We start from the raw sequence: 21,291 nt of genomic DNA on the forward strand, positions 1-21,291 counted from the left end.
GTCAAAGTCATACTATGTACTAATCTTGTATTCTGCACTTTAAGTAATTTTTTTATGATCTTAGATAACTTTATCCTTGATAAAGACCTAAATCATATGGTCGAAACGTTGGATGAATTATCTCGTGCCAGAACTATTTCTACTGGGCTGCGCATTCAGTGGCATGTTAGTACTCCCCTGTGGGTGTACTAACATGCTAATGGGGGAGACTGTCCGGGGGGAACTAACGTCCAGGGTGCTAGTGCCCTCGCTCATTAGCATACAGTAAAAGATCTTTAGAAATACTCTAGATACCCTTATCTATGCCAGTGTATACAGGGACGGTTAGGCAGGGACTAGCAATATGCTAATAGAACTCCTCGTGGTACTGGGTGCATATTGGACCTGACAGGTTCCCTTTAATACTTTTTCAGAGCATTGTCACCATTTCTTTCTTATTTAAATCTATATTTAATCTTTATCTTACTGTATAGAAAATACTAATTAGCAATATATAGTTAAAATAAAACAAGAAGTATGGAACACACGGTTGCTTTTTATTGTAAACTGCATGCTGCCTTTACATTTTTTCTTTGTACAAGTATACAGCAAGATAAAAATGTATCATTGTATGGAATAAAATTAGCTTATAGGTGCCATTACCAAGCATGGTGTTTGAAATTGGAAAAGTGATAGTTGGTCGTCCAGTCATTCTCCAGCGTCTACACAGGTAGGATAGGTCTGTGCGCAACATCTCCACAATCATCCGGTTATCCAGAGCAAGGTAAAACTGCTGCTGATCTATGAACTAGAATATAACAGAATCAGGTCATTAAAATATTTCCACAGTGTACTATAGGAATAAATGGGATTTGCTTTAACAAGAATCTGTCAGAACGGTTAACCCCACCCAACTTATATGTTTAGGTTGCATTCTGAAAGATAGTGTCATCCATACTTTTACGTATCCTATTGCATCTTGACTGTAAAATTGCTGCTGTAATTCGTAAGCAAATAAGCCATAAAAGGGGTTCTCCCAAGAACAAAGTAAGTGTTAATCAATAGATCTTTGAATAAAAATTAATTTTCACAATTGGATAGGTTTTATAAAAATGTTCCTGTGTGGAGATAATCATATATGTGCCCCTGCTATGTACTGTATAATGGCCACGTCTGCTTCTGATGGTGGAATATGGGGCGTTATGTATAATTTTGTGTAGGTTCGTATTTTAAGCCTGGTGATCTCTGTGTACATCATCCTGTTTGCAGACTAATCACTCCCTGCCGGGCTTTTGTTCCTAAATCTGGGGGAGGGGGGCCTGGGATCCACCTAAACTCTTTGTTTTACCTGGAGATTAGTCAGTCTGTATGAGAACTTCAAGAGAAAAGCAGCAAGATTCATTCTCTGTGGGAGAAGCTGAGGCTCCCCATAGAGACCTGGACATTTATCACTTACTGGACTATATCCGTGGTTCTGGACTATTTTACCCTGTGTGTGTAGGATTATTGTATGGACCATTTGATTTGCTTGGAATAAATGTTCTTTGGAATGTTCATCCATTTCTCACTCTGTTGATTGTGTGATATGGAAATAGGACCCCGTGACACTGCTCATACAACATCTCTTCGGGTTGGGGAGAAAATAAAATAAAAAATAAAAAAAGAAGTATACAGCGGCATTACAGCCCAGTATCACAGCTGAATCTTTCAGTGAGGTAAAACATTTCCCTGCTTGTTTTTGCAAATTATTCACCTCACAGAAAATAGACTCCATATTGTAATGCCTTTATACTCTTTTGTGTCTTTCCCTGCCCAGGAGATGTGGTACGATCAGACCATGTCCCTGTATGGTCAGACACAACCATTACACAATACATAGCATGGATAGATATGGAGATTATCTCAGCACAGGAACTTTTTTTTTAAAACATAAAATTGTAGAAAGTATTTTTATACCAAGACCTATTGATTTAAACCAAACTTTTTTGTGTGGGATAACTCCTTTAAGTGCTCTAGGCGTGTAAAAGCACTTCCCAAGCCTCTGGCTCCCAGGCTCTATTTCCTGCGTAACCCCCCCCTTCTACGACTTAATTGTCTGTAGTGTAGTCAAGCCAGTGATGTCATGGGGCCAGAGGTTTTGAAAGTATTTTCAAACCCCCAGAGCACAAAGTGGTCTGAAACTAAAATTTATTTTAAATCAAAAATGCCTGTTTAAATCATAATTAGTGATGGGTGAACCCAAACTGTAAAAACCGCAAAAGGTTCAAAATTACCCGAGCACCAACCCTGGAGTTCTCAGGGAACTCTGGGTAACTATTCGGGTCCAGCAACTCCGGTAATTAAGAAAAATAAAGGAAAAAAAAGGGAAAAGCAGGAGCATTCTACTTCCAAAGTCTCTTGAATGGCTGTACAGTGCTTCTGGGTCCACTCATATTACTTATGTGGCCACTCATTCTTCACGCACATGCACTGCTTCCCCCGCTCACTGACAGACAGTCTACAGATCTCTGATTGGTTGCAGTCAGACGCGCCCTCCCAATTTTGATACCCAGCCATGATAAAGCAGAAAGCTGGGGGCTGGTATTCTCAGGCTGGGAAGACCCATGCTTTTTGGGTACCCAAAGCCTAAAAATAGCAGCCTGCAGCCGCCAAGTATTGTCGCATCCATTAGAGGAGACAATCCCAGAACTTTTCCAGACTCATCACAATTGTCCAGGTGCAGTATCAATCGGGTGTCATGAGGGGTTAATAACACCTCATAGCTGCCACTAAGCCCTAGATTAGTAATGGGAGGGACTATGAGACCCTCCCCATTACTAATCTGTAAGTGAAAAGAAAAACGCAAACACTGAAAAAATCCTTTATTTGACATACAATACAAATAAACCCACCCTCTTTCACCCCTTTATTAACCCCAAAACACCCAGGTTCGACATAATCCACACAAGGTCTCGACGATTCCAGCTCTGCTACATCTGAAGTCACAGCGCGTGGGCATAAAACATTGAAGCCCACTGTGGGCTTCAAAGTCCTCAGCGACCGCCCAGTCAGGTCTGTGCCAGCCCCTCCTGCGATGTGCATGCCCCCCAGCCCCTCCTGCGATGTGCATGCCCCCCAGCCCCTCCTGCGATGTGCATGCCCCCCAGCCCCTCCTGCATTGTGCATGCCCCCCAGCCCCGCCTGCATTGTGCATGCCTCCCAGCCCCTCCTGCATTGTGCATGCCCCCCAGCCCCTCCTGCATTGTGCATGCCCCCCAGCCCCTCCTGCATTGGGCATGCCCCCCAGCCTCTCCTGCATTGTGCATGTCCGCCAGCCCCTCCTGCATTGTGCATGCCCCAGCCCCTCCTGCGATATATATGCCCCTGCGTTCTCTGTGATTTATATACTGCAGTCCCAGTGCCTCTTATGTGATGTATATGAGTTACTAAACTTATCACAAAGAGTTGACTGCACTCCAGACTGAGACAAACCTAGAAAAGCAGTTGCGAAAAGCAAAATAAATATCACCGAACACCACCACCGCACCAAAGAGAAGCAGCTCCAGCCACCACAGTAGGGGTGAGTTAACTGTTTGACCAAACATAGCAGGTAATATTCAAGTTGATAATTTTGTCTAGCACCCGAATAATGGTAGAAATTGCCAAATGGCTCTTGACAGAAACCCCCCGTTTTTTAGGAAAACCCCTTTACAGACAAAAGATCTCATGATGTGCAATTACAGTACAGTGCATCAAGAGGTTAAGACTATTTTCAAATGTCCTTCGATAAGTTCAGTGTGTCTGTGCCCACATACAGAACTTGTCCTTGCATTTGCATAGGAAACTCACAGAAAAAAATGCAAATTATAACCAGCCATGAGAATAGAGCACCATGGTTCTGTATGATATGAATAATGAGTATTGTTTAAGAGCACGCCAAGTTCTATACATTCTGTGCACTATGAAGATATATACATTTCTCAAGATTTTACCCAATATAGCAAGTTTCACACAAAGGAAAAGTGGCACTGCATTCCAGACTCTGTCTCCGCCCTCCTTTGGAGACGCGAGTGTTCTCCTTGGGAGAACGCAGCGTTTGTGCCCATGATCAGGATTCTGGGAGTAGCGTATTTCTGCACTGTTTTTCCGCTGAGAACACGCATTTCCGCAAGCCTAATTTGACAAGCTGCTCGGGAAGCCGCAAAGCAGGTCAGATTACACTGCGGAGAAAATAAGCACAGTGGGCATTGGATTTCTAGAAATCTCATTCACTGTGCTTGTAGTGTACAATGCAGCAGTTTGGATGCATCACAAACACGCTGCATCCAAAATGCTGCAAACCCTGATGGTGGGCACGCACCTTTAATTCCCAGTGCAACAGAACCCAGCTGGGAACAATGAAGAAATCTCCAAAATAAGGCTGTAATATATGCGTTCAAATACCTGTGGAGTGAACGCAAAAACGTTCTGGCGTATAGAGTACAGTTTGGACGTCCCCAGGACACCCATATTCCTGTAGGGTCTTCCAGTCAGTTTCATTTTTTTGTTGCGTCCTGCATTACAAAAATAAAATTATTAAAATTTATATTAAAGTGCATTAAAATGTAAAAATTATTCAGAGCTATAGAATAGTAAGAATAAATACTGTGGGTGTGAGGCAAATGATAAGACAGGGAAGTGTTATAAATCTCAGGAAAACATTTAGCACTATTATTATTATTATTATTATTATTTATTTATAGAGCACCATTGATTCCATGGTGCTGTACATGAGAAGGGGGTTACATACAAAATACATATACAAGTTACAGTAGACAGACTAGTACAGAGGGAAGAGGGCCCTGCCCTTGCGGGCTTACATTCTATAGGATTATGGGGAGGAGACAGTAGGTGGGGTGTAGGTGGGGCGGCAGCTCCGCACGGTGGTGGGGCGGCAGCTCCGCACGGTGGTGGGGCGGCAGCTCCGCACGGTGGTGGGGCGGCAGCTCCGCACGGTGGTGGGGCGGCAGCTCCGCACGGTGGTGGGGCGGCAGCTCCGCACGGTGGTGGGGCGGCAGCTCCGCACGGTGGTGGGGCGGCAGCTCCGCACGGTGGTGGGGCAGTGAGGTCATTCAAGGTTATAGGCATTTCTGAACAGATGAGTCTTTAGGTTCCGTTTGAAGTTTGCAAGTGTAGTAGATAATGCACTAGCATTTAAAGGGAAAGTGTCACCATTTTTTTTATTAATTATTGATTATATAATCAATTATTTTTAATATAAAATTAAATGCACTATTTTAACAGTTTATTTATTTTTTTCCATTTGCTGGTGTGTAACTGTATGAGATTGACATACCACAAATACGAAAGCCCCCGGAGTCTATGTCCAACCCCATCTCCTACACTGTGGCTGTCTCTAGCTGTGACCTAGGCATACCCGCTGCTGTGAGGGAGCCAAAAGCTATTTATTTGTGCTCACAGCTGTTCCGATGTGGTGGAGGGCAGCACGGGGCAGGCAGCGGTAAGTCGTGGCTGCAGGGGTCAACAGGCCGCAGCACAGCCGCTCATTAACCTCACACCTCCCCGTCGCCACACCACTCACAGGAAAACTCCGCAACAGTCCAGGCGACACTGAATTCTTGTTTACAGACAATAAAGCCGAGACATGACTTCTTTTAACAGTCTTCATTTCTCTTCCACTCCTGCACTGCTTCGGTCCGCATCACACCGGCGCCGTTACATGTTCCATTAGGGTTTCTCCTACACTCCGTTCTGGTATTAAATTTAGCATCTGTCTGTCCTTCTGGCATCTGGGTTCTGTATGACACCTCTAGGCCTCTCATCCCTCCAACGACCGATTCATAAAATCTGTTGGCTACTTCACCCCACCCAACGGGGATGCTTGCGCACACGAAGAACCACACACTACAGCGCTCCCCTGCCTGTGCCCAGGATCCAGCCATACCCTTCTCCTTGAGGGCGCACTGACCTTCAGTTATGATGGAGGGAATCTTGGAGTATTCTTAGCCAGACAAAAACCAGACAGCAGACCCCCAACCGTCAGGACTATACCTCGCTTCTGGGAACGCAGTTCACCAATCCCATAAACGGATCCCACGTGTCACGGCCATAGGGGTGACCCTTAGGGTCAGAATTTAAACAAGGACTTCTATACGCAACTCCTACTGGGAGACTCTCCTAATCCCTACTCCCTATCTCACCCTTTCATATCTCTTGCTCCCCTCCTTTTCATTAACTCTTTCCCTACTTACCTAGGTGCCAGAGCAACCATGCTGCCACACTACCATCTGGTGGCGACTTTCACATTTCACAACATATTACATTAAACACAGACCCCCAGTGTGCCGTCTACTTCTGCAGGGGTGGGGATAACCCTGACCCCCCCCTACACCGAGATCAACAAGATGCCCTGTCACTGCTTTACAGTGTTCAGCAGCAAGCAGTGCCAGGCGATGCTGGGATGTAGCGAGCGGAGGTGGGTGGTGATCAGCAGCCACACACTGCACTACTGTCACACTACTGCACTGTTCTCACTGCTTAAGAAGTCACTGCCGCAGTGCTGCATAGTGGAGAGACCAGGACTGCAGCAGTGACTTCATCCAGCAGTGAGAACAGCTTGGTAGCCTGGTATTAGTAGTTCAATGTCACGCTGATGACCGCGGTGTTCAGAGCACAGCGGTGTAAGCTCACACTGCTTTACTCTGATCACTGACTCAGGTCTGCTATGACAGTGCAAAGCTTCATTCATAAGGTCCCAGAGTTACAGACATCTGAAGAAGGCTTTGCGCTGACATAGTAGAGCGGCATATGCAATCCCCAACATGTGTCATACTGCAATACCGCGTATCTAATGCCCATGTGTGATACTGACCACCACAGTGCCGCGTATCTAACCGACATCACATATGATAGATACTCGGCACTGTGAGCTGTAACACCCATCATGTGTCATGCATCCTATAGATCCACGTATCTATTGCCCATCATGTATAATACAGCTCGTAGTGTCACGTATCTAATGCCCATCATGTGTGATACAGCCCAGAGCCACATATTTAATCCAAGCGCGGGATACAGGCTACGTATCTAATCCGAACGCATGGGGCAACGCACCAGGGTAATCTGGTAAGGAAAATGTTATTTCATCAGTTAGTGCTTCTATGGGGTTGTTGGGGCCATCACACTAATGCACTCGCAGAACCCCTTTCCCCACACAGTATGTGAGTATGTGTGTCTCAAACGCCTATGGCGCCATACACTGGGCGTCAGGCAGTGTGGGGCCTCTGTGCTAAGCCCACTATTGAGACTTCTATGCGCTTGGGGTAATGTGGAGATCTCATATCGAGCTTGGGGCACTGTATAGGGTACGGTGCGTGGCGTGTGGGGGGTACTGTGGGAGAATTCACAATGGGGATTCATACTGTGTGTGCGGGGGAGGGGGATCATAATCTATGAGGGATATGGAAAAAGTATTATAGTAGGTGAAAACACTGAAGGGTTTCAATATCTCAAAATGACTAAGTGCTGCAATACATGACCGGTCTTTAAAGTTAGCAGGTATATTTTTCTGTAATTGCACCCCTCACATGGGGTGGGGGTGTAAAGAGGGGGAAGAGGATCCAATTCGGACTTTTGTTTTTGGGCCCCATGCTTGACAGCTACACTTACCAAGCCGGGCATATATGTGGCTCAGAATCCGAGCAGGCTGCACTCTGATGGGGTTCACTTCTGCCACTGCCTGCACCTCGATACCATGCTTTTGAAGGATTTCTCGGATTTCTTCAGTCTCTGCTAGGATGCAAACTGTAAAGAGATGGAACTCACATTAGTTAGAAAAGTATTCTAACAAAGCAATGCTTGAAAAAAGTCAAACAGCCACTCTCTGTTTTCTGTGTTAATATTTCAAACTTCCAATTAAAAAAATAGTGGAACCTTGGTTTACGAGTAACTTGGTGTGCGAGTATTCGCTATATGAGCAAAGCTAGCTGTAAATTTGTAACTCTGTTTACGAACAATGCTTTGCTGTACGAGCAAATACTCACAGCACACACTTCCGGTTCCGTACTTTCAGCGCGCTCTGACCCGCTCTTGCAGTCTACACAAACACACACATTATACTCATCTACCCTCCGGTCCCTTGGCGACCTTCTGGTTCTTGTAGTCCGCAGGTATTTGTATCGGGTAACCATCGCGACGATGCAGGAGCTTCCGCTATCCGCGCATCACAAAGGCAGCCAATTAGAGGCAAGCGGCTCCTGCGTATGACGTTTGCTGCTGAAGCGCTGACTGCGGAAGCTCCTGCATCGGTCGCGATGATTACTGGATACACATACCTACCGACTACAAGAACCAGGAGGCCGCCGGGGGAACGGAGGGTAGGTGAGCTTACTCTGTGTGTGTGTGTGTATATGTGTATGTGTATGTGTATGTGTATGTGTATGTGTATGTGTGTGTGTGTGTGTGTGTGTGTGTGTGTGTGTGTGTGTGTGTGTGTGTGCATGCATGCATGTATGTATGTATGTATGTATGTATGTACAATGCTGGTCAAAAGTATTGGCACCCCTGCAATTCTGTCAGATAATACTCAGTTTCTTCTTGAAAATGATTTCAATCTCAAATTCTTTGGTATTATTATCTTCATTTAATTTGTCTTCAATGAAAAAAAAGAAAAAAAAAAATTGTCAAAGCCAAATTGAATATAATTCCACACCAAACATAAAAAAGGGGGTGGACAAAAGTATTGGCACTGTTTGAAAAATCATGTGATGCTTCTCTAATTTGTGTAATTAACAGCACCTGTTACTTACCTGTGGCACCTAACAGGTGTTGGCAATAACTAAATCACACTTGCAGCCAGTTGACATGGATTAAAGTTGACTCAACCTCTGTCCTGTGTCCTTGTGTGTACCACATTGAGCATGGAGAAAAGAAAGAAGACCAAAGAACTGTCTGAGGACTTGGCACTCTGGCTAACCACCCTAGATGTGGAAGGAAAAGAAAAATTGACGAGAGATTTCAACGCAAGATTGTGCGGATGGTGGATAAAGAACCTCGACTAACATCTAAACAAGTTCAAGCTGCCCTGCAGTCCGAGGGTACAACAGTGTCAACCCATACTATCCGTCGTCGTCCGAATGAAAAAAGGGACTGTATGGTAGGATACCAGGAAGACCCCACTTCTTACCCCGAGACATAAAAAAGCCAGGCTGGAGTTTGCCAAAACTTACCTGAGAAAGCCTAAAACGTTTTGGAAGAATGTTCTCTGGTCAGATGAATCAAAAGTAGAGCTTTTTGGGAAAAACCATCAACATAGAGTTTACAGGAAAAAAAAAAAAAAAAAAAAGAGGCATTCAAAGAAAAGAACAAGGTCCCTACAGTCAAACATGGCAGAGGTTCCCTGATGTTTTGGGGTTGCTTTGCTGCCTCTGGCACTGGACTGCTTTACCGTGTGCATGGCATTATGAAGTCTGAAGATTATGAACAAATTTTGCAGCATAATGTAGGGCCCAGTGTGAGAAAGCTGGGTCTTCCTCAGAGGTTATGGATCTTCCAGCAGGAAAATGACCCAAAACACACTTCAAAAAGCACTAGAAAATGGTTTGAGAGAAAGCACTCGAGACTACTAAAGTGGCCAGCAATGAGTCCAGACCTGAACCCCATAGAACACCTGTGGAGAGATCTCAAAATGGCAGTTTGGAGAAGGCCCCCTTCAAATCTCAGGGACCTGGAGCAGTTTGCCAAAGAAGAATGGTCTAAAATTCCAGCAGAGCATTGTAAGAAACGCATTGATGGTTACCGGAAGCGGTTGTTCGCAGTTATTTTGGCTAAAAGTTGTGCAACCAAGTATTAGGCTAAGGGTGCCAATACTTTTATGTGGCCCATTTTTGGAGTTTTGTGTGAAATGATCAATGATTTGATATTTGTTTCATTCTCTTTTGTGTTTTTTCATTGCAAGTAAAATAAATGAAGATAATACCAAAGAATTTGTGATTGCAATCATTTTCAAGAAGAAACTGAGTATTATCTGACAGAATTGCATTGGTGCCAATACTTTTGGCCAGCACTGTATGTATGTATGTATGTATGTATGTATGATACCCTGCTTGGTAACAAACACAGTCTAAGGTCCGTGTCACAATTGCGAGTGCTTCGCGTGTATCTCGAGCAAGTTTCGCGGTGCATCACCCGGCACGGACTCACACTCTCCTCACAGGAGCGGGTCGGTTGCACGCATCCCTATGTAGCTGAGATGCTCCTGTCCGGAGAGTCTGAGCCTGTGACGGGTGATGCAAATGAGAGCGAGATACACCCAAGGCACTCACAAGTGTGACACCGGCCTAACATAGCATTCAAATGGGTAGTAGAAATAAGTAAAACCTTTTTCATGGCAAATACATAACATTTGTTGCGAGTCTATGAAGCAGATCGAAATGTAGCCGTTACACATTTGGCACAATACATATTTGCCTTCTACTACCAGTTTGGACGCAGTCTAACTATAAGTGGCTACAATATTGGATTTAGTAGATCTAAAAACCTTCGACACTGAAGATACGACACTTGGAAAAAAAATAAAAAAAAAAAAATAGACAAAACAGGAAGTAATTTATTTGTTCACTGACAGGGAAAACCTATATTCAACGTTTTGGCCATTTGCTTTTTTCAAATCTATCTCAACCTTGATATTAGAAATCTTTGAAATAGACTAATAGCCAAAATGCTTGATTATATTAGTTTTCCCTCCTCTATCGTTGGCGATCACCATCCTTTTTCCCTGCTTTGTGTGGATGACGTGTCCTACATCATCAACACAGTGTCCTCCATTGTGATCTTACACACTTCTCTTTGCCCTGACGAGGGCAGAGCAAAGTATGGTAGTTCGCATGTGCAGGCGTTCGACCTTTCCCCACATCTTCGCACGACAGTACTTTGCTCTGCCTCAGTAGGGCAGACCGAAGTGTGAGTACATATTAGCGTAATGGAGAACACAGTGTGGATAACAGAGGGTGCGCCATCCACACGAAGCAGGGGGAGAGGGCGAGAGGGGGAGAGGGGGAGAGGGGGGAGATAGAGATAGAGATATATAGAGATATATAGAGATAGAGATAGAGATATATAGAGATATATAGAGATAGAGATATATAGAGATATATAGAGATAGAGATATATAGAGATATATAGAGATAGAGATATATAGAGATATATAGAGATAGAGATAGAGATATATAGAGATATATAGAGATAGAGATAGAGATATATATATAAATAAAAATCAACTGCCTCTAAATGGTTCATTAGCAGGAGAGGATTTAGCGGCTTATAAGTTCAAACTGTAAAACAATATATTAACTACTTTTAAATTGGCTATCCAGTACCATTATGCTAATGGCATATTTTTTGGATAGGTCATTAATATTAGACCAGCGTCGGGAGACACACGGCACCCCTGACAATCAGCTGTTCCAGGTAGTGGAGGGTTGCGTTCAGCTGCGGAACTGCATAGCACAGCACCTTCAACTGTATAGTGGCCAAGGCTGGTACTGCACATCCATCCCTGCACAAATGAATCAGGGTGACTTTATCGGCGGTACCAGGCGACAAACAATACAGTTGACAGGTGCTGTTCCACTCTGCAACTTGATCAAGTGTGTCCGACATTAGGAACAGCTGTTCGACAGGGATCCCAGGTGTCGCATCCCTACCGATCAGCTAGTCATGCCCCATCTTAAGGGAGAACCCCATTTAAAGGGTTAATGAACAAAAGCACATTGAGGAAGTGGCTGACAGGATTTACATCACTACAGCACGTCATCCTGTTCCATTATACTTAGGAATCCATCTTGTACATATTGTAACTAAATTATATCCAGTATGAAGAAATAGCATAGCCAAGATCTCCCGTGTGTCTTCTATACGGAACACTCCCGGTAGATCGTTGTTCTGAGCTGGAAGTTACCACTAAGGCTAGGTTCACATTTCTGTTGTTTTGCATCAGTCACATGTGTTGCTTGACGCTTGTGACTGATGCGTTGTACAAAGGGGGGCAAGAATTAGAATTCATTGTCGGACTCCGTTGTAAAAGAGAGAACAATCAGCTGATCATTCACAATAGCCGGCCGGCTTTTGAGAGAGATCAGCTGATCTCCCAGCGGCCGGCTCCTGTGAGCGATCCGGCTGCCGGGTGATCAGCTGATCGCTCACAGGAGCTGGCCGCCGGGTGATCAGCTGATCGCTCACAGGAGCTGGCCGCCGGGTGATCAGCTGATCGCTCACAGGAGCCGGCCGCCGGGTGATCAGCTGATCGCTCACAGGAGCCGGCCGCCGGGTGATCAGCTGATCGCTCACAGGAGCCGGCCGCCGGGTGATCAGCTGATCGCTCACAGGAGCCGGCCGCCGGGTGATCAGCTGATCGCTCACAGGAGCCGGCCGCCGGGTGATCAGCTGATCGCTCACAGGAGTCGGCCGCCGGGTGATCAGCTGATCGCTCACAGGAGCTGGCCGCAGGGTGATCAGCTGATCGCTCACAGGAGCTGGCCGCCGGGTGATCAGCTGATCGCTCACAGGAGCTGGCCGCCGGGTGATCAGCTGATCGCTCACAGGAGCCGGCCGCCAAGAATGTGTGCAGTGGGCGGAGTGCGGGGGGCAGAGTGCGGGGTGGGTGGATCCGAGCGGGGCCATGGCGCTGAGGACATCAGTGCCGGTGACTGCACGGCTGGGGACAGGTGTGTGTCTCTGTGTGTCTTTTTGTGTGTGTGTGTGTGTCTTTTTGTGTGTGTGTGTGTGTGTGTGTGTGTGTGTGTGTGTGTGTGTGTGTACACACATGCGGAGTGCGGGAGGGGGGCGAGGCCGAGTGGGGAAGTGTCGGGCTCCCTGCACACGTAGCCAGGGTAATTATCGGGTAACTAAGCAAGGCACTTTGCTTGGTTACCCGATATTTACCTTTGTTACGTGTGCAGGGAGCCAGAAAGAGCATGCGCAGTGAAATCCTACGAATTGCGCTGCTCAAAAAACGTTACACGCTGCGTTCCTCCCGCCCAGCGGTCCGTCGTTCCACGACTGATCAGTCAGGCGGAGGATGCAACGCAGCATCATCAGTCACAATCCGCTGCTCATACAAGTCTATGAGAACAACGGAATCCGCCAAACGGATTCCGTTGTTTACCAGAGTAGCGGATTGTGACTGATACAAATTGACGGAAATGTGAACCTAGCCTAAGTCTGACAAAGCTGCCAAAATAGTGAGACAACCGAGATCCTGAATGGTCCCTCTTTCTATAATGGGCAGACCTATTAAATGACTGGATCTTTTTTTTTAAATTTCATATTTACATATTTTTGAGAAGAGTTTATATTTTTCTCTTTTTTTGCTTTACATGAGGCGACAGGAATGATAAGAAAACGACCCAAAAATTTCACCTTTAAATTAAATTTTATTCACATATAAAAATGTACTCATATTTATGAACTGCAATGTTAATAATGCCTTAATTAACCAACCTTGAACAACCACATCTGGTTTGGGAACTGTAGAAAACCTTCTGTTCAGGGGATCAATCTCTCCAGGAGCCAGAAAACCCTGTGTAGAGAGTGAGGTGCAAGGTTATTATTTTTTTTATTTGTTTTTTTAAAGGATGTTCATTTCATAGAATCAGTGATGTCACTTCAAATCGGATGGAATTATTTATATATATATATATATATATATATATTATATATATATATATATTATATTATATTATATATATATATATATATATATACACATATATACACAGTTAGGTCCAGAAATATTTGGACAGTGACACAAGTTTTCTTATTTTAGCTGTTTACAAAAACATGTTCAGAAATACAATTATATATATAATATGGGCTGAAAGTGCACACTCCCAGCTGCAATATGAGAGTTTTCACATCCAAATCGGAGAAAGGGTTTAGGAATCATAGCTCTGTAATGCATAGCCTCCTCTTTTTCAAGGGACCAAAAGTAATTGGACAAGGGACTCTAAGGGCTGCAATTAACTCTGAAGGCGTCTCCCTCGTTAACCTGTAATCAATGAAGTAGTTAAAAGGTCTGGGGTTGATTACAGGTGTGTGGTTTTGCATTTGGAAGCTGTTGCTGTGACCAGACAACATGCGGTCTAAGGAACTCTCAATTGAGGTGAAGCAGAACATCCTGAGGCTGAAAAAAAAGAAAAAAATCCATCAGAGAGATAGCAGACATGCTTGGAGTAGCAAAATCAACAGTCGGGTACATTCTGAGAAAAAAGGAATTGACTGGTGAGCTTGGGAACTCAAAAAGGCCTGGGCGTCCACGGATGACAACAGTGGTGGATAATCGCCACATACTTTCTTTGGTGAAGAAGAACCCGTTCACAACATCAACTGAAGTCCAGAACACTCTCAGTGAAGTAGGTGTATCTGTCTCTAAGTCAACAGTAAAGAGAAGACTCCATGAAAGTAAATACAAAGGGTTCACATCTAGATGCAAACCATTCATCAATTCCAAAAATAGACAGGCCAGAGTTAAATTTGCTGAAAAACACCTCATGAAGCCAGCTCAGTTCTGGAAAAGTATTCTATGGACAGATGAGACAAAGATCAACCTGTACCAGAATGATGGGAAGAAAAAAGTTTGGAGAAGAAAGGGAACGGCACATGATCCAAGGCACACCACATTCTCTGTAAAACATGGTGGAGGCAACGTGATGGCATGGGCATGCATGGCTTTCAATGGCACTGGGTCACTTGTGTTTATTGATGACATAACAGCAGACAAGAGTAGCCAGATGAATTCTGAAGTGTACCGGGATATACTTTCAGCCCAGATTCAGCCAAATGCCGCAAAGTTGATCGGACGGCGCTTCATAGTACAGATGGACAATGACCCCAAGCATACAGCCAAAGCTACCCAGGAGTTCATGAGTGCAAAAAAGTGGAACATTCTGCAATGGCCAAGTCAATCACCAGATCTTAACCCAATTGAGCATGCATTTCACTTGCTCAAATCCAGACTTAAGACGGAAAGACCCACAAACAAGCAAGACCTGAAGGCTGCGGCTGTAAAGGCCTGGCAAAGCATTAAGAAGGAGGAAACCCAGCGTTTGGTGATGTCCATGGGTTCCAGACTTAAGGCAGTGATTGCCTCCAAAGGATTCGCAACAAAATATTGAAAATAAAAATATTTTGTTTGGGTTTGGTTTATTTGTCCAATTACTTTTGACCTCCTAAAATGTGGAGTGTTTGTAAAGAAATGTGTACAATTCCTACAATTTCTATCAGATATTTTTGTTCAAACCTTCAAATCAAACGTTACAATCTGCACTTGAATTTTGTTGGAGAGGTTTCATTTCAAATCCAATGTGGTGGCATGCAGAGCCCAACTCGCGAAAATTGTGTCACTGTCCAAATATTTCTGGACCTAACTGTATATATACACACACACACACACTACTTTCGTTAAAAAATGTGTTTGGAGTCTGACTCCTCTTTCAGTTAAAGATATATTAATGCAAGCACAGAGATTTAACAAGTCAAAACAGATGACAGAAAAACTTAAATAAGTTAACATAGTACCAACTAGATACGAAAAATCATAGAATTTAGAGGGTGTATCAGGAGACAATAGAAAAAAATATATATACGAGGGGTTACTGATAAGGCTACTTTCACACTTGCGTTGTGCAGGCAGCCGTCACAATGTGTTGTGTGACGCATGTGACGAATGCGTTGTAAATAGTGTGATAATAAAGGCCACGGATTCTTGTGAAATAACGTGTCGCATTCTTTTAGTTTTCTTTAGCCAAGAGAGAGAGACAGAGCAACCATCACCACCACATACACGCAGGCACTACAGCCCCCATCACCACCACATACACGCAGGCACTACAGCCCCCATCACCACCGCATACACGCAGGCACTACAGCCCCCATCACCACCACATACACGCAGGCACTATAGCCCCCATCACCACCGCATACACGCAGGCACTACAGCCCCCATCATCACCGCATACACGCAGGCACTACAGCCCCCATCATCACCGCATACACGCAGGCACTACAGCCCCCATCATCACCGCATACACGCAGGCACTACAGCCCCCATCACCACCGCATACACGCAGGCACTACAGCCCCCATCACCACCGCATACACATAGGCACTACAGCCCCCATCACCACCGCATACACGCAGGCACTACAGCCCCCATCACCACCGCATACACGCAGGCACTACAACCCCCATCACCACCGCATACACGCAGGCACTACAGCCCCCATCACCACCGCATACACGCAGGCACTACAGCCCCCATCACCACCGCATACACGCAGGCACTAGAGCCCCCATCATCACCGCATACACGCAGGCACTACAGCCCCCCATCATCACAGCATACACGCAGGCACTAGAGCCCCCATCACCACCGCATACACGCAGGCACTACAGCCCCCATCACCACCGCATACACGCAGGCACTACAGCCCCCATCACCACCGCATACACGCAGGCACTACAGCCCCCCATCATCACAGCATACACGCAGGCACTACAGCCCCCATCATCACCGCATACACGCAGGCACTACAGCCCCAATCATCACCGCATACACGCAGGCACTACAGCCCCCATCACCACCGCACACACGCAGGCACTACAGCCCCCATCACCACCGCATACACGCAGGCACTAAAGCCCCCATCATCACCGCATACACGCAGGCACTACAGCCCCCATCATCACCGCACACACGCAGGCACTACAGCCCCCATCACCACCGCATACACGCAGGCACTACAGCCCCCATCACCACCGCATACACGCAGGCACTACAGCCCCCATCACCACCGCATACACGCAGGCACTACAGCCCCCCATCATCACAGCATACACGCAGGCACTACAGCCCCCATCATCACCGCATACACGCAGGCACTACAGCCCCAATCATCACCGCATACACGCAGGCACTACAGCCCCCATCACCACCGCACACACGCAGGCACTACAGCCCCCATCACCACCGCATACACGCAGGCACTAAAGCCCCCATCATCACCGCATACACGCAGGCACTACAGCCCCCATCATCACCGCACACACGCAGGCACTACAGCCCCCATCATCACCGCACACACGCAGGCACTACAGCCCCCATCACCACTGCACACACGCAGGCACTACAGCCCCCATCATCACCGTATACACGCAGGCACTACAGCCCCCATCATCACCGCATACACGCAGGCACTACAGCCCCCATCACCACCGCATACACGCAGGCACTACAGCCCCCATCTTCACCGCATACACGCAGGCACTAGAGCCCCCATCATCACCGCATACACGCAGGCACTACAGCCCCCATCATCACCGCACACACGCAGGCACTACAGCCCCCCATCATCACCGCACACACGCAGGCACTACAGCCCCCATCATCACCGCATACACGCAGGCACTACAGCCCCCATCACCACCGCATACACGCAGGCACTACAGCCCCCATCACCACCGCATACACGCAGGCACTACAGCCCCCCATCTTCACCGCATACACGCAGGCACTACAGCCCCCATCATAAGCACACACACACACAAACACACACACACACTACCTCAGTGACGTCACCGCTGACAGCGCAATTCACTTCAGTTGCTGTGTGGAGCTCACCGGAGCGGCAGTGTTCTACGGCCACTCCTGTCAGCTTCATGTAGCAGAGCTGAGCTGAGCGCGTCATGGGACCTCTGTGGATTACGGAACCATATAGAAAAAAGTCTAGTAGCACACTGAATCTCCGGTAAAAAAAACTTTTCTTTTTTTCAGGGCTGTGAAGTCGGAGCCGTGGAGTCGGGAGTTCATTTTGGTGGAGTCGGTATAAAATGCACCGACTCCGACTCCTAAAATATATAATAAATTGGGGACAGTAGTGCAATGCAGAATGTGCTGAATATTTTTTCATAGGAATTTGGGAAAGTTATGAAATGTCCTATAAATGGCTGTTCTAATCCTGATGTAAGGCTACATTCACACACAGCGTTTTTGCTGTGTTTTTTGAGGATACGTTTTTCAGCTACAAAAGCAGATCAACTTTTTAAAAAAACGCATCACCTGAAAGATTTTATGCTCATGGCTAATGTTTTCAATAGCAAAAGCAGATTAGAAAAACACCACAAACTGACATGATCATTCTGGATCCTCACAAAACGCTGTGTCTGAATGGCATGTCTTGAAACCCATTGCCTTTGCTGGGATGCCAGTGTCACTGCATTTCACTGCAAAAAACAGATCCACAAAAATGCTGTGTGTGAATGTATGTAGCCTGAGGATCTAGGCTTTGTCTTAGCTGACGTAAGTCTGTGCTGCACTTGAGCACCAGTGAAGTGCCTCCTCTATAAGGAAAGGGTAAAAAGTAACCACACTCAGAAAGAAGGAAGGCTGCACTCATCTCAGAATTGCTGGAGTGAACAGGAGAACAAGATTAAGGTCATTACTTCTTAACCCTGCTGTTCTGTTCGCATTTGCTATACACTTGTACTGTTCCCGGGTCAATATGACCCAACCTATTAATTCTTAATTTTTAGCTACTCTAATTGTTTTATTTGAATACTTTTTTCATTGAAATACTGTATGTGAACATGGTTGATCATAAACAAATGAAAAATTTAAATTCAAAATTAATTATTTTTTTTTTTTTCGTAAAAAGGTTACACAGGCTTTTTGCAATTATCTTCGATTGTTGACATTCTGCACACAAATAATAAAGAAGCTTTACATTACTATTACTAAAACATGAAATTTAACTTTTTGAAAACAAATTTTATAAATCAAGAAATGAAAAATCATAAAAACTTCAACCTTTTTAGAAAGAAAAAAGAATAAACTGAACATGTTCATGCGTTTTTACACTAAACACAATAATAAAAATACATGTCCTTTACACAGATATTTTGAACATCCAGCACATGTCAGATTAGTCTAAGGCTACTTTCACACATCCGGTTTGAGCTCTGCGGCTCAATCCGGCTGTGAAAACTATGCAACGGATGCGGCGAAAACACCGCATCCGTTGCATAAGTTTTTACATGCGGCCCGTCCGGTTTTTTCCGGTTGCAGCATGCTACTGAGCATGCGCAGTGGAAAAAAAAAGCATGCGGCGACCGGATGCGTTTTTTTCCGCATCGCGCCGCATCCGGCCTCCATAGGTATGCATTGAAAAATGCGCCGCCGCGGCCGGATGCGGCGCGATGCGGTGTTTTTTGCCGGAGCAAAAAACGTTGCAGGGAACGTTCGATCCGGCCGCGGCATCGGCTAAATCTGCCGCATGCGGCAAAAACCGGACCGAACGCAAGCCCCTGCGGCACAATACGACACTAATGTAAGTCTATGCAAAAAAAACGCAACCGGCGTTACAAAAGCCGGTTGCGGTTTTTCTGCAGAACGCCGTATTGTGCCGCAGAGCAAAAATCCGGATGTGTGAAACTAGCCTTATTGTCACAGGAAGATGGACAGAAGCTACATCTCTTCCTTTTTTTGCCGGTAGCTGTGCTGGTGGAGGCCGTGGATGTGGACTCTCTTTCTTGAGCATGCCGGACACTTTTTACAATGGCTGTTGCTCCATCACTTCTGGGGGTCACTTTTCTGCTCCCAATATATGGCCTCACCAGGGATTTTCCCAATTCCTCAAGAAATAATCTTCTTTTATGCAGCTTATTCCGGTTCCAATCGGGGTCGATTTCTCTCCATAAGACAAATGCATTGTATGCAGAAACGTCCAGTATGTTATAAAAAAAAATCATTGGCCACCGATTGGTTTTGCGTTTGCATGTATATGTTGATATTGCTTGGTCTAAAGTATCAACTGCTCCCTTTGTGGCATTATAATCCAAATATTGTCAGGTTTTCTGTCTTCTCTATCACTTACGGCATTGTCATGGTGCATTGTGCTCATTAGAATTACCTGTTTGGTTTTTTTTTAAAACATAAGAAACAACAGTTGTATTTCCAGAAAAATAAAAAGTAAAACTGTACACCTCTCTCTTGCTAAGGATACCTTGCGGTAGTTCAGGTTTGTTTTTTCTCATAGTACCCAGCATGGTAAGTTGTTTTTTCTTCAACATCTGGCCTAGTTGATAGGATGTAAAAAAGTTGTCACATGTGACATTTTGTCCTTTTAGTCCATGAGTCAAATCTAGAACAACACGCATACCATGATTTTTTTCAGGTATTTCATCAGGGGTTTTTCCTGTATACACCATTTTGAGATGAAGTACACATAAAAAAACATAACTTTTGCAGTCAGAAATAATCAGAGACCTGTAGAACAGTATAAAATGCTATCGGGTCATATTGACCCGAACAGTACAAGTGTAACAATCAGCGTGTAGCAAAAAGTAAACAAAAAAAAACAAAAAAAAAAAAAAAAATGTAGAGCTCCACAAATGAGGAGAAGTCAAGGAACCACTAGTTTCAAATCCTCATTAAAAAAAATCTGCAGGGTCTCAAAAATCATTTCGGGTCATATTGACCCGAACAGTACAGCAGGGTTAAAGCAGATTTAAACTTTCAATAAACTGTGCATAAATCAATAGTCCGGTATACTGTATGTCCTCTGTATGCTTGATGAGTGTTTGTTTTTTCTTTGAGCTCATGTACTTGTGTTGCCCAGGGATATGGAGTACTTGGTTCCGGGCGGTTTGCAATTGGGGAATGTAACTTTGGTGGCCGTTGCCCGGTTCCGTGCTCTAGATGCTTTTTGAAAAGGGGGATATATTTACATGGGATTTAGGTTAATGTTTATACGTGACGCCACTTGTGGTGTTGCGGCTACATATGTGGAGCCACAGCTGCAGAATGTCTGTACTGGGGCTGGTGTTAATTGCAGCCTGGATGGTAGGCCCTCCGCAAGCAGGGCCAGGCCCCAGAGGATGGGTGATATAACGGCCGGAGGAACAATGTAGTCCACACAGGGATTTAGTGCAACTGGTAACTGGTCTTTACTCACTGCTGGTTGGTAGTAGCTGGATACCCGAGGCCGGCTGGTTTCACCTCCAGTTTCCCTTCGTCCCAGTGCCAGTACTCTTGTACCTTCTTCCCCTGCACCTGTTCTCTGATAAATGGGTCCCCAATGTGTAGAACAACTGGTGGTCCCCGTCCGGTGGTTTGTCCACTTCTGTCCGCCTGACAGTAGCGTGAACCCTGTGGGGTTGGAGTCTCTGGTCCTGTCCCCGGTTCTCCCTTTGCTACTGAGGGTTCTGATTTTTAGGGGTCAGCGAGGTCCTTGATGGTTCCCTCGCTGTGCAGGTGTTGACAGGTCGGTGTGGAGCTCTTTC

The 21,291-nt window shown here is 45.5% G+C and overlaps 1 protein-coding gene across 4 annotated transcripts in view; it reads right to left on the bottom strand.

Moving 5' to 3' along the window:
- The window catches only part of PHKA1 (phosphorylase kinase regulatory subunit alpha 1), a 234,468-nt gene that overhangs the window by 80,984 nt on the left and 132,193 nt on the right, over nt 1-21,291 (bottom strand). For all 4 annotated transcript variants that reach the window (XM_075324056.1, XM_075324058.1, XM_075324055.1 and 1 more), the window contains exons 14-17: nt 13,456-13,534; nt 7,627-7,761; nt 4,402-4,511; nt 643-787 (exon numbers count right to left, since the gene is read on the bottom strand). In XM_075324056.1, the coding sequence (XP_075180171.1) occupies nt 643-787; nt 4,402-4,511; nt 7,627-7,761; nt 13,456-13,534 (469 nt within the window). The remainder of the gene's footprint in view (nt 1-642; nt 788-4,401; nt 4,512-7,626; nt 7,762-13,455; nt 13,535-21,291) is intronic.

This window comes from Anomaloglossus baeobatrachus, chromosome 9 (assembly GCF_048569485.1).
Source record: "Anomaloglossus baeobatrachus isolate aAnoBae1 chromosome 9, aAnoBae1.hap1, whole genome shotgun sequence".
In the NCBI taxonomy this organism is placed as follows: domain Eukaryota; kingdom Metazoa; phylum Chordata; class Amphibia; order Anura; family Aromobatidae; genus Anomaloglossus; species Anomaloglossus baeobatrachus.